Raw genomic sequence first — 13,328 nt, 5'->3', positions numbered from 1 at the left:
TCATGCGGCCGGCATAATAATACATAATAATATAGTAATAAGGTAAAGGTTTCCCTTTGACATTAAGTGTAGTCGTGTCCAACTCTGGGGAATGGTGCTCATCTCCATTTCTAAGCCAAAGAGCCGGCGTTGTCCGTAGACACCTCCAAGGTCATGTGGTCGGCATAATAATATATAATAACATTGCAATGTAGTAATAAGATAAAGGTTTCCCCTTGACATTAAGTCCAGTCATGTCCAACTCTGGGGGTTGGTGCTCATCTTCATTTCTAAGCTGAAGAATCGGTGTTGTCCATAGACACTTCCAAGGTCATGTGGCCAGCATGACTGCATGGAGCACCGTTACCTTCCCACTGAAGCAATTCCTATTGATCTACTCATGTTTATATGTTTTCGAAATGCTGTGTTGGCACAAGCTGGGGCTAACAACAGGAGCTCACCCTGCTTCAAACCGCCGACCTTTTGGTCAGCAAGTTCAGCAGCTCAGCTGTGTCACCAGATCTCCTTCTTTCATAGGTGTCATGCTAAACCTAAAAGTAGTGATGTGATGCTGAAGTCATAGTGATCTCCTTGTTGTGAGTAAGTTCTGGTTAACGTTGGTCCTTTCTGCTCTTCTCTTCCTGGTCCTCTCAGCTTGTTCCTTGCCAGTACCTGTTACAACCTGTCAAGAACGAGGACAGGCACATCTACACGCAGCACCTGAAATCGCTGGCCTTCTCAGCCTTCACGCAGTGCCGGAGACCGCTCCCAACATCCACCAACGTGAAAACGTTAACCGGGTTTGGCCCAGGCCTAGCCATGGAAATGGCACTCAAAAGTCCTGATGTGAGGAAACTTTAATAATGCCATTTTAATGCAATATTATTAGTAATATTTCATGTAATATATAATTTCATGTAATAAATAATTATGATATTATATTGTATTATTATTAGTAGTATTATATCGTATTACATTATAATATTATGATCAATATAATATGTACATACAATATATCATTAGCATAGCACAATATCAATATTATATATTACTATATTGTACTATACCATTATAATGCATTATTATTAGTAATATTACATGTAATGTATAATATACAATAATTATATTGTATTGTTATTAGTATTATATTGTATTACATTTTAGTATTATGATCAATATTATATGTACATACCATATATTATATTATTAGCAGTATTATATATTACTATAGTATTATATTGTATTACATTATAATATTATGATCAATATTATATGTACGTACAATATATTATTAGCATAGCACAATATCAGTATTGTATATTACTGTATTGAACTATACCATTATAATGCATTATTATTAGTAATATTACATGTTATGTACGTATAATATACAATATTTATATTGTATTACATTTTAATATTATGATCAATATTATATGTACATACCACAATATTATATGTACATACCATATAATATTAGCAGTATTATATATTACTATAGTATTATATTGTATTATAATATAATATTATGATCAATATTATATGTACGTACAATATATTATTAGCACAGCACAATATTAGTATTATATTAGTAATATTACATGTAATGTATATATATATACAATAATTATATTGTTATTAGTATTATATTGTATTACATTTTAATATTATTATCAATATTATTTGTACATACAATATATTGTATTATTAGCATAGCACAATATCAGTAATATATATTACTATATTGTACTATACCATTATAATGCATTCTTATTAGTAATATTACATGTAATGTATAATATACAATAATTATATTGTATTGTTATTAGTATTATATTGTATTACATTTTAATATTACGATCAATATATGTACATACCATATATTATATTATTAGCAGTATTATATATTACTAAATTGTACTATACCATTATAGAAAATTATTATAGTACTGTTACATGCAATATTATATTATATTGTATTATTCTTAGTATTATATTGTATTATAATATTATGATCAATATTATATGTATATACAAGGTATTATACAGGGTTAGTCAAAATGAATAGGCCAATTCGGGTACAATTAATTTTCTTATTGGCCTATTCATTTTGACTAACCCTGTATTATTAGCATACCACAATATCAGTATTATATATTATTGTTTTGTTGCTGGGGGAAGATCTGTCTGTTTTCTTATCCACCTATCTATCTGTGAGAGATATGATCAGTTACCATGCGGGCGAAATAATGCAACGTTTTTCTTCCCTCTTTGCCTTTGACAGAGACCGGAGTGCATCAAGCTCTACGCACCTCCATTCATATTGGCTCCTGTCAAGGATAAACAGACAGAGCTGGGAGAAACCTTTGGGGAGGCCGGACAGAAATACAACGTGCTTTTTGTGGGATACTGCCTCTCCCATGATCAAAGGTGGCTTCTTGCATCGTGCACGGATATGTACGGAGAACTCTTGGAAACATGCATCATTAACATTGATGTCCCAAATAGGTAAGCCTTTGCTATGAACCCCACTTACCTAGTTTCCAACAGACCTCACAACTTCTCAGGATGCCTGCCATAGATGTGGGTGAAATGTCAGGAGAGAATGCTTCTGGAACATGGCCAGACAGCCCAGAAAACTCACAGCAACCTAGTGTAATAAATTCACTGTTTGGGTCTTGTGTCTTTGAATGCATTCATAATTTGTGACCTGTTTGAAAACTTCAGATATGTGAAAGAAGAGCCTGAAAGAGCTGGCTGATGGGTGGTTCACCTGTGGTTCTGTTTTCTCCTCCAGGGCTCGCAGGAAAAAGAGCTCTGCCCGGAGGCTTGGTCTCCAGAAACTCTGGGAATGGTGCTTAGGGCTGGTCCAGATGAGTTCGGTGCCCTGGAGGGTCGTCATAGGACGCCTGGGAAGGATAGGCCACGGGGAACTGAAAGGTATGTTTGGACACTTGTCCGGTGTGTTGTTTTTCCGTGGACCATAGAGATCACTGTGACTGGCACCTCTCGCTTGCTGAAATGTTTGTATGCCTTAACGCCATCATCTTTCCCCTTCAAGTCCTCCTCTCAGAGAAGTCGTTTGTTTATTTATTTATTTATTTATTTGCGTTTTGGACTGTCACTCCTCAGGACGTTTGGTTCTAATTCACTCACCATACTGTCAAAGCTATCCTCGATATTATTGTTTTCTCACAGCTGAGGTGATCAGATTAGATGGAGCACTAGTTTATTATGTATTTGTTTGTTTATTTATTTACAACATTTATATGCCACCCTTCTCACCCCAAAGGGGACTCAGAGCGGCTTACAAGATATATATACATACACACACATACAATATATTATATTATTAGCATAGTACAATATCAGTATTAAATATTACTATATTGTACTATACCATTATATTGTAATATTCTTAGTAATATTACATGTAATATAAAATATATAATTATATCATATTATTATTAGTATTATATTGTATTACATTATATTATAAATACTATTTTCGTTGCTTCTTCATAACTCTCATTTTGCTCCTGTTATGAATCATCATGTAAATATCTGATTTGCAGGTTGTATTTTCAGTCACAGGACCACATTTGGCACAAATGTCCAATACGCTCAAATTTGAATACTGGTGGGGGTTGGGAAGGATTGATTTTGTCATTTGGGAGTTGTAGTTGCTGGCATTTATAGTTCACCTCCAATCAAAGCGCATTCTGAACCCCACCAATGATAGAATTGGGCCAAATTTCCCACACAGAATTAATTCCCATGACCAGTAGATAATTCTGGAAGGGTTTGGTGGGCATTGACCTTGAGTTTGGGAGTTGTAGTTCACCTACATCCAGAGAACACTGTGAATGTTGGATCTGGACCAAACTTGGCACGGATACTCAACATGCCCAAATGTGAACACTGGTGGAGTTTGGAGAAAATAGACCTTGACATTTGGGAGTTGTCGCTGCTGGGATTTATAGTTCGCCTACAATCAAAGAGCATTCTGAACTCCACCAATGATAGAATTGGGCCAAACTTCCCACACAGAATTCCCATGACCAGTAGAAAATTCTGGAAGGGTTTGGTGGGCATTGACCTTGAGTTTGGGAGTTGTAGTTCACCTACATTCAGAGAGCACTGTGGACTCAAACAATGATGGATCTGGACCAAAATTGGCAGGAATACTCAATATGCCCAAATGTAAACACTGGTGGAGTTTGGGGACAATAGACCTTGACATTTTGGAGTTGCAGTTGCTGGGATTTATAGTTCACCTCCAATCAAAGAGCATTCTGAACCCCACCAATGATAGAATTGGGCCAAGTTTCCCACACAGAACCTTCATGACTAACAGAAAATAGTGTGTTTTCTGGTAGTTCTTGGTGACCCCCAGGTTGAGAAACACCAGTGTAATATTGGTTTCTTTAGAGGGCATCTAGTCAATCTCTTTTGTTCTCTCCTCCAGATTGGAGCTGTTTGCTGAGTCGCCGCAACCTCCAGTCGCTCAGCAAGAGGCTGAAGGACATGTGCCGGATGTGTGGGATCTCCGCGGCCGATTCGCCCAGCATCCTCAGCGCTTGCTTAGTGGCAATGGAACCACAGGGCTCGTTTGTCATCATGCCAGGTAGTCACCTCACTCTTCTCCCCCCTCCAAGCAAAGGGGAATGTCAACAGTACCTTTCCTTGGGGAGGAATCTCCTCTTACTCTCTTCCTCTCTCTCCTCTCTCCCTCCCCGAAGACTCGGTGTCCACTGGCTCCGTCTTTGGGCGCAGCACCACCCTCAACATGCAGACCTCGCAGCTGAACACGCCGCAGGACACGTCGTGCACCCACATCCTCGTGTTTCCCACGTCTGCCTCCGTGCAAGTAGCCTCCTCCACCTACACGACGGAAACCGGTTTGGACCTGGCCTTTAATACGAACAATGGTTTGTGTGTGTGTGTTACGTGTGTGTTCGTTTGTGTGCTTGTGTCTGTCTCCCAGTAGTTTAGTATCAACCTATATACAAATGGATGTAAAATGAGACAGGTTGCCCATGTCAAGTACCGTATGGACTCGAGGATAAGCAGAGTTTTTCAGCCCTTTTTTAGGCTGAGAAAGCCCACCTTGGCTTATCCTCAAGACAAGATTATTTATTATTTTACTCTGTTGTTTTTGTTATTATTATTACTATTACATTTATTGTTTTACTCTTTATTATTATTATTACATTTATTATTTTACTCTATTATTTTTATTACATTTATTATTTTACTCTATTTATTATTGTTACATTTATTATTTTACGCTATTACTATTATTACATTTATTATTTTACTGTATTGTTATTATTACATTTATCAGTTAACTCTATTATTATTGTTACATTTATTATTTTGTGCTATTAGTACATTATTATTTCATGCTATTATTATTATCACAGGTATTATTTTATTCTCTTATTACTGTTAGTATTGCATTTATTATTTTATTCTTCATTATTATTATTATTACATTTATTTTACACTATTATTATTACATTTATTATTTCACTCTATTTATTATTATTACATTTATTATTTTACTCCATTGTTATTATTACATTTATTATTTTGTGCTATTATTATTACATTATTATTTTATGCTATTATTATTACATATATTATTTTATTACTGTTAGTATTACATTTATTATTTTACTCTATTGTTATTATTACATTATTATTTTATTCTATTTATAATTTTTTACATTTATTATTTTACACTATTATTATATGTCTTATTTTATTCTCTTATTACTGTTAGTATTGCATTTATTATTTTACTCTTCATTATTATTATCATTTTTACATTTATTATTTTACATTATTATTATTATTGCAGTAATTATTTTTCTTTATTATTACTGTTATTATTACATTTCCATTATTTTACTCTGTAATAATAATAATAATTATAATAATAATAATTTATTTATATACCGCTCTATCTCTCCGGGGGACTCAGGGCGGTTTCCAAGCCACAACATCACAACATACAGAGTCACAACATGAACAAAAAAATAACAGTAACAACAACATAAGCATAGAATTACCCAACAACACATAAATATTAAAATAAAATATTTACAGAGGAGGTCACCAGGACAAAATAATAACAGTAACAGCAAGATAAGCATGGAATTACCCATGATTGTGGGTAAGCAGCTTGGCCAGCTTCAAAGCCTGGAGGCTTCTTGCCTGGGGGAATCCTTTGTTGGGAGGTGTTAGCTGGTGATTAAAGATAGATTTAATTCTAGATTGGAGTGGACAGGGAACTTAGCGCATTTGTATTTGTTGTGCCACTTGCTGTGCAGCTTTCATAGCTGTACAAGTTTCTTTGGTTGGAGACCAACCATCCAGATGTTTACCATTACTGGTCCCATAATATCCATCATTCCAGTGGGAAATGATGGATATTGGAAAATAATATGTTGTGTGGGAGGTTGTGGGGAAAACAGCAACACCGAACCACGTGAAGGGAGATGATGATGACGATGATAATAATAATAATAATAATAATAATAATAGCAACACTTTATTTATATTCTGCCCTTCTCACCCCGAAGGGGACTCAGGGCGGATCACAGTTCATATACATGGCAAACATTCAATGCCGCTTTAATAATAATAATAATAATAATAATAATAATGATAATAATAATAATAATGCTTTATTTACACCCCACTCCATCTCCCCCAGGGGGACTCGGGGCGGCTTACATGAGGCCTTGCCTATCAATACAGTAAACACAATATTACACAAAAGCATAACACAATATAACACAAGGCATAGACAATACACAGACAGACAGAACAGAAAGAGGTGGGTTTTTTTGGGGGGGGGGGTGCCATGGAAGGTTGGGGTGCTGTTGCTCTTTCCTCTGTGACAAAGAGCTTTCAGGACTTCCTTCTTCCTTTTGGTCACCCAGCATTTTTTGATCTTCTTTCTTTATGGCGTCGTGAAACACCTCCCCCGCTTTTAGCGGTACCTAATTTCTCTAATCGCAGCTAAAGCTGTTTTCGAATTGCTTAGGTAAACAATGAGCTAGGCTGACAGTTGGCAGCTCATGCCAACCCGGGGCTTCGAACTTGCAACCTTTTAGTTGATAGATTTTAATTGCTTGATTATTTACCAGTTGTGCTAAACCTCTGGCCCTGCACATCATTCTCAGTGTGTCATGTTTTTCCGTGGAAGTGGTGACACTCTGCTAACCAAATCCCTTTTTATTTTTCTCCCAAGATGGAGCAGACGGAATGGGGATCTTTGAGTTGCTGGGTACAGCCGACGACCTGGACCCCGACATCATCAACATCCTGCCGGCCTCCCCCACGGGGTCCCCAGTGCACTCGCCGAGCTCCCACTTCACTCACGGAGGAGACATGGGCAAGGTATCGCTCCCGGGCAAAACATGTCATTGCCACTATGGTGATTTTTAATGGTTCGGCCTTGGGTTGGATCTCGTTGGCCTGATCTTAAATGTTCTTCCCTCTATTTCTCTCCTCAGGGTCAAGGGACAGACCGATTGCTCTCCACAGAGTCTCACGATGAAGTCACGAACATCCTGCAGCAACCGCTGGCCCTTGGTTACTTCGTCTCAACTGCCAAAGCAGGTCCGTTGCCTGACTGGTTTTGGTCGGCGTGTCCTCAAGCACAAAATCAGTGCCCGCTGTTTCTTAAGGTAACCGAACAGGGTGTCCGACGCAAAGGGAGGGGGGCGTTGTTGGAGGGAGAAGATGGAAAGGGGGAAGAGATGAGCAGTGGCTCTGAAAAGATTATGTCCTTCTACTTGGTCATGTTGTTTTGCTTTCTGGCCATGCATGAGAAAGTAGTGACTGCATGGGAGCAAAAAAACAAAAACAAAACAAAACCCTGCAAAATATCAGGCTGCTAAAAAGTGCATGCATTCTATTAATAATAATAATAATAATAATAATAATAATAATTTTTGTCGTGTCAGGAGCGACTTAAGAAACTGAAGTTGCTTCTGGTGTGAGAGAATTGGCCATCTGCAAGGACGTTGCCCAGGGGACGCCCAGATGTTTTGATGTTTTATCATCCTTGTGGGACGCTTCTCTCATGTCCCTGCATGGGGAGCTGGAGCTGATAGAGGGAGCTCATCCACGCTCTCCCCGAATTCGAACCTGCAACCTATCGGTCTTCAGTCTTGCCAGCACAAGGGTTTAACCCACTGCGCCACCGGGGCTCAATAATAATAATAATAATAATAAATGATACAAAATGCTTGGGAAGTGTTTGACTTATGATTTTGTGATACTAAATCCAGCATATAGATCTCATTTGCTGTGACATACTGCGTTTTTCTGTCAGTAAAATAATAATAATAGTAATAATAATAATATTAATAATAACAACAACAATCTGCAATCTGCACAAGCCAGTCAAGGAGGTCCCAGTGGTGATCGACACACTGGGTGCAGTGCCTAAAGACCTTGGCCTGCACTTAAACACAATCGGTGCTGACCAAATTACCATCTGCCAGTTGCAGAAGGCCACCTTACTGGGATCTCCACACATTATTCGCCAATACATCACACAGTCCTAGATACTTGGGAAGTGTCCGATGTGTAATCCAATACAACAACCAGCAGAGTGTCTGCTGTGGACTCATCTTGTTGTGTTTCTAATAATAATAATAATAATAATAATAATAATAATAATACATTCAAAAATACATCACACAGTCCTAAACGCTTGGGAAGTGTTTGCCTTTGATTTTGTGATACTAAATAGAGCATATAGATCTCATTTGCTGTGTCATACTGGGTTTTTTTTGTGTCAGTAAAATAATAATAATAATAATCCTTACTCATGGGCTGCCCCATGAATAAGGTGGCGCACTGGGTTAAACCGCTGAGCTGCTGAACTTGCTGACCAAAATATCAGTAGGTACCGCTTCTGCAGGAAGGTAAGGGCGCTTCATGCAGTCATGCTGGCCACATGACCTTGGAGGTGTCTATGGACAATGCCAGCACAAGGGAGTTCTTCTATCTAGCATTCTAGTAGTGAGATGTGTGGGGCAAACCTCTTCCGTTGCCCTTGGGTTCAAGCCACCATGTTCCTGGGCCAAAATTCAAGCCTCCATCTCCAGGGAGGTCCTCCTTGCCTCACGGTTTGAAGAGAAAGACGGGGATCTGTGAGCCTTTGTAGCAAAGCCCTGACAATATATGTATTTTGTTTTTTCTTTCCCAGGCTTCTTTGCACCTCCATGTGCCTTCAGTGCAATCGGACGAGCTACTACACAGTAAACACTCCCACCCTCTTGACTCGAATCAAACTTCCGACGTCCTCAGGTATTCAGTGTGCGAAAGAGGGAAAGGGAAAATGGGAGAAGGAAGGGCCGGGTGGTTGTGCAGCCTTCCCTTGGAGCTGTATTGTGTCTTGTAGTTCCACATCATAGTCTCCAGGGCAGCAGAAAATAAGCTTGCTCCCTCCTCCCTAGGACTTCTACATGGCTATCATGTCTCCTCTCAGCCTTCTCTTCTTCAGGCTAAACATGCCCAACTCTTTAAGCCACTCCTCATAGGGCTTGTTCTCCAGACCCTTGATCCTTTGAGTCGCCCTCCTCTGGACACATTCCAGCTTGACAACATCTCCCAATTGTGGTGCCCAGAATTACACACAGTATTCCAGGTGTGGTCTGATGAAGGCAGAATAGAGCATGGGGAGCATGCTCTATTCATCTACCTACTTGGTCATCGATATTTTGTGCATCTAATCAGTTAGACTATGTATCCCAAGGAAACTTAGGAGTGTGTGGTCATAAAAGAACTGCTCCTTTTGTGAACTCTTTCTGCAGCCAGAGAGGGACAAAAGATTGCATGGGAAGCTGGAGCTGACAGACAGTAGCTCACCCCACTCCCCGGGTTTGAACCGCCGACCTTTCGGGTCAGCAGTCCTACCGGCACAAGGGTTTGACCTATCGTGCCACCCAGGACTCAAACTGATTGATCTTAATTACTCAGTCTTGCTTTGAAAATGAGGAAATTTTATTTATTTATTTATTTACAACATTTATATGCCACCCTACTCACCCTGAAGGGGTCTCAAAGCGGCTCACTATATATATATATATATATATATATATATATATATACACACACACACACTATCAGCATAGTATAATATCAGCATTAAACGTTACTATATTGTACTATACCATTAGATTGTAATATTATTAGTAATATTACATGTAATATAAATATATAATTATAATATCATATTATTAGTAGTATTATATTGCATATTATATGGTGCTGTGGGGAGGGGTCTTCCATTGTAAGTCTGTAGGATCTAAAAGACTCTTCCATTATAAGTCTGTCGGATCTAAAAAACAAAATTAAATAACCACTCACAAGCCGTTTTTGCTTTGAAATGGATATATTGCTTGTATCTCTGCAGCAAAAAAAGACACTACTGACTTTTTCCCACCACCACTTCCTTTTATACACCTTTCCTGCCCATCTCCCCCTCTTCTCAGTTTCCTTATTAGAACTTGTTGCTTCACAAGGTCCATAACATGGTTTCTAGCGTCCTTTGAAGATTATTATTATTATTACTATATTGTACTATAACACTATACTGCAATATCATTCGTGATATTACATGCAATATAAAATATAATATTATTATATTATTATACTGTATTATTATTAGTATTATATTGTATTCCAATATATTGCATTATTAGCATAGCACAGTGTTGGTATTATAAGTATATTATTATTATTATTATTATTATTATTATTATTATTACTACTACTACTAGCTGTACCCGCCACGCGTTGCTGTGGCCATCCTTCACTCCCTCTTTCTCTCCTCCCTTCCCTCTTTCCTTCCTTTTCTCTTTTTTTCCCCCTAGCTCTCATCTTTCTTCCATCTCTACCTGTTTCTTTCCTCCCTTTCTTTGCTCTTTGGTTACATCCTTCCTTCCCTATCTTTCGTCCCTTCTCTCCTTCCTTCCCTCTCTTTTTCCTTTCACTTTTTTATTTCCTTCTCTCCTTCCTTGCTTTTCTATCTTTCTTTCTTTCCTTCTTTCCCTCCCTCCTTCTCTCCTTCCTTCCCTCTTTCCCTCCTTCTCTCGTTACTTCTTGACTGTCCCTTCCATTTAATATTGTATTTATATCTTACATAGAAAGGAGGAAAGGAAGAAGGAAGGAAGGAGGGACAGGAAGGAAGGAAGGACAAAGGAAGGGAGGGAGGGAAAGAAGGGAAAGAAGGAAAAGAAAGAAGGAGGGACAGGAAGGAGAAGGAAGGAAGGAGGGAAAGGAAGGAGGGGGATGAAGAAAGGAGGGAGGGAAGGAAATGAAGAAAGGGAAAGAAGGAGGAAAGGGATGGAGGAAGGAAAAGAAGGGAGGGAAGGAAATGAAGGGGAAGGAAATGAAGAAAGGGAAAGAAGGAGGAAAGGGAGAGAGGGAGGGAAAGAAGGGAAGGAAAAGGAAGGAGGGACAGGAAGGAAGGGAAGGAGGGAAAGAAGGAAAGGAAGGGGAAGCAAAGAAGAAAAGGAAAGGGAGGAAAGAAGGGAAGGGAGGGAGAGAAGGAAGGTCCTTCATTCAAGCACCGTGCACTGTTTCCCGGCGAGGAAGAGGAGGGGGCGTGGCCATGGGTCTCAGTAGACATGCAGTTTGTGGACATGCAGTTTAGAAGTCCTTTCTGCTTTTTGTTTTCATTGTTTTTTTGAGTGGAGAACATACATTGGGTTGTTAGGGACATAGTGTCCAAATTTGGTGTCAATTGCTCCAGTGGTTTCTGAGTTCTGTGAATACCACAAACGCACATTACATTTTTATTTATATAGATTATTATTGTTATTATTATTATTGTTGTTATTATTATTATTATTATTATTATTATTATGTCTTCATGCTGTCATCAGAAATTGACTCCTGACATCGATGAGCTAACACCTGTGTCTGTTCTCTTTTGTCCCCAGGTTTGTGTTGGAACAATACAACGCACTCTCCTGGCTGACCTGTGACCCCGCGACCCAGGACCGGCGCTCGTGTCTCCCCGTTCACTTTGTGGTGCTGAACCAGTTGTATAACTTTATCATGAACATGCTGTGATCTTTCTCTGAACCGAGCGCGGAGGAGGAGAACGAAGACGACCACAACGACGACGACGACAAAAAGGGAAAGTTTTCCGCCGCCGGACCGAGTCCATTCTTCGCCGTGTTTGTGATGGGGAGGGAAGCGCTCATCCTCGCATCATTTCCGACACCATTTGGGTTCTGAACTTGTGGCGGGGCCTGCTTCTCCTCCTCCCCCCCTTGCCACCCCTTTCTTTTGGTTGGTGCATCGCCTGTCCCGGACTGATGAGTCCGACTGTATTATACTACATCTCTTTTTTGTAGCAAAGGTAACCCTCCTTCCCTGGCCCCATCCCTTCCGTGTCACAGTATTTGTGAAGAGTCTATGAGCCATAAGCCCCCAGCCATGTCCGACGAATATTTTGGGAAAGAATGAGCATGGAGACGACACGACTTATGACGACAAAAACGACGGAGGAAGAGGAAGAAGAAGAAAAAACAAACAATTTGTTGAATGCTTTCAGAACACTGCAATGTTCTTGTATTGGATTATAGTACCTAGTATTCAAAAAAAATATGCCTGCATCTCTTATTTATTGTAAGTTTTTAAATGTATAAATTGTCTTATATTTCTTAACCTCTTTTATAAAAAAAACAAACAATTTTCCTAGAAGGTTTATACTGCCTTCTTGCTTTAAAGCAATTGGTCTAAAAATATATATGTAATCGTCTTAATTGAAAGTTGCAGTAGGTTGCTTTTAGAGTATTATTTTTTTGTAAGGGGTTCCGGGGCGGGGTCGGGGAGCGGTCGGAAATTTGTATTTGGTCTTGATGTACAGTTTAATGGGGGCGGGCGGGGGGGAAATCTAGGCGGCGTGGGGCGGGCGGGGTTCTAGATGTCCATACCTTTGTGTGTGGGAGATTTACAGCTAAGCTGTAGTTGCAGATTATATGTGTACAGTCATGAAGTTCACTGTGTTTATATAAAATCGAAGAAAAAAAAAACAAAACAAAAAAGGTACCGGGTCTTACCGCAATTTTATATCACACCTTTGCAGAGTTAACATAATGGCAATATATTAAAAGAAAAAAGAAAAGAAAAGAAGTGGTATTGTTAGGTGGTTTAACTTGTAGTGAGGATTTTTAAAAAAACAGAATAATATTAATAATAATATTAATAATAATAATTTGTTTTAATTTTGGGCTGTTGTAAGTTTTCTGGACTCTATGGTCATGTTTTAGAAGCATGCTCTCCTGACGTTTCGCCCACATCTATGG

At 38.8% G+C, this 13,328-nt stretch overlaps 1 protein-coding gene across 1 annotated transcript in view; it reads left to right on the top strand.

Annotated features, from left to right (window-relative positions):
• Nucleotides 1-12,727, top strand: part of MED13 (mediator complex subunit 13) — a 145,106-nt gene extending 132,379 nt beyond the window's left edge. Inside the window, exons 22-30 of the mRNA XM_067472147.1 lie at nucleotides 634-825; nucleotides 2,264-2,487; nucleotides 2,777-2,919; nucleotides 4,448-4,606; nucleotides 4,722-4,910; nucleotides 7,244-7,392; nucleotides 7,509-7,682; nucleotides 9,215-9,315; nucleotides 11,955-12,727. Of these exons, the coding sequence (XP_067328248.1) occupies nucleotides 634-825; nucleotides 2,264-2,487; nucleotides 2,777-2,919; nucleotides 4,448-4,606; nucleotides 4,722-4,910; nucleotides 7,244-7,392; nucleotides 7,509-7,682; nucleotides 9,215-9,315; nucleotides 11,955-12,087 (1,464 nt within the window). The 3' untranslated portion in view covers nucleotides 12,088-12,727. The remainder of the gene's footprint in view (nucleotides 1-633; nucleotides 826-2,263; nucleotides 2,488-2,776; nucleotides 2,920-4,447; nucleotides 4,607-4,721; nucleotides 4,911-7,243; nucleotides 7,393-7,508; nucleotides 7,683-9,214; nucleotides 9,316-11,954) is intronic.
• Nucleotides 12,728-13,328: the final 601 nt, after the last annotated feature.

The sequence above is a fragment of the Anolis sagrei genome, chromosome 11 (genome assembly GCF_037176765.1).
Source record: "Anolis sagrei isolate rAnoSag1 chromosome 11, rAnoSag1.mat, whole genome shotgun sequence".
NCBI classification, from domain to species: domain Eukaryota; kingdom Metazoa; phylum Chordata; class Lepidosauria; order Squamata; family Dactyloidae; genus Anolis; species Anolis sagrei.
Note: the sequence above shows the minus strand (reverse complement) of the source record. Positions and strands in the feature narration are given on the sequence as shown.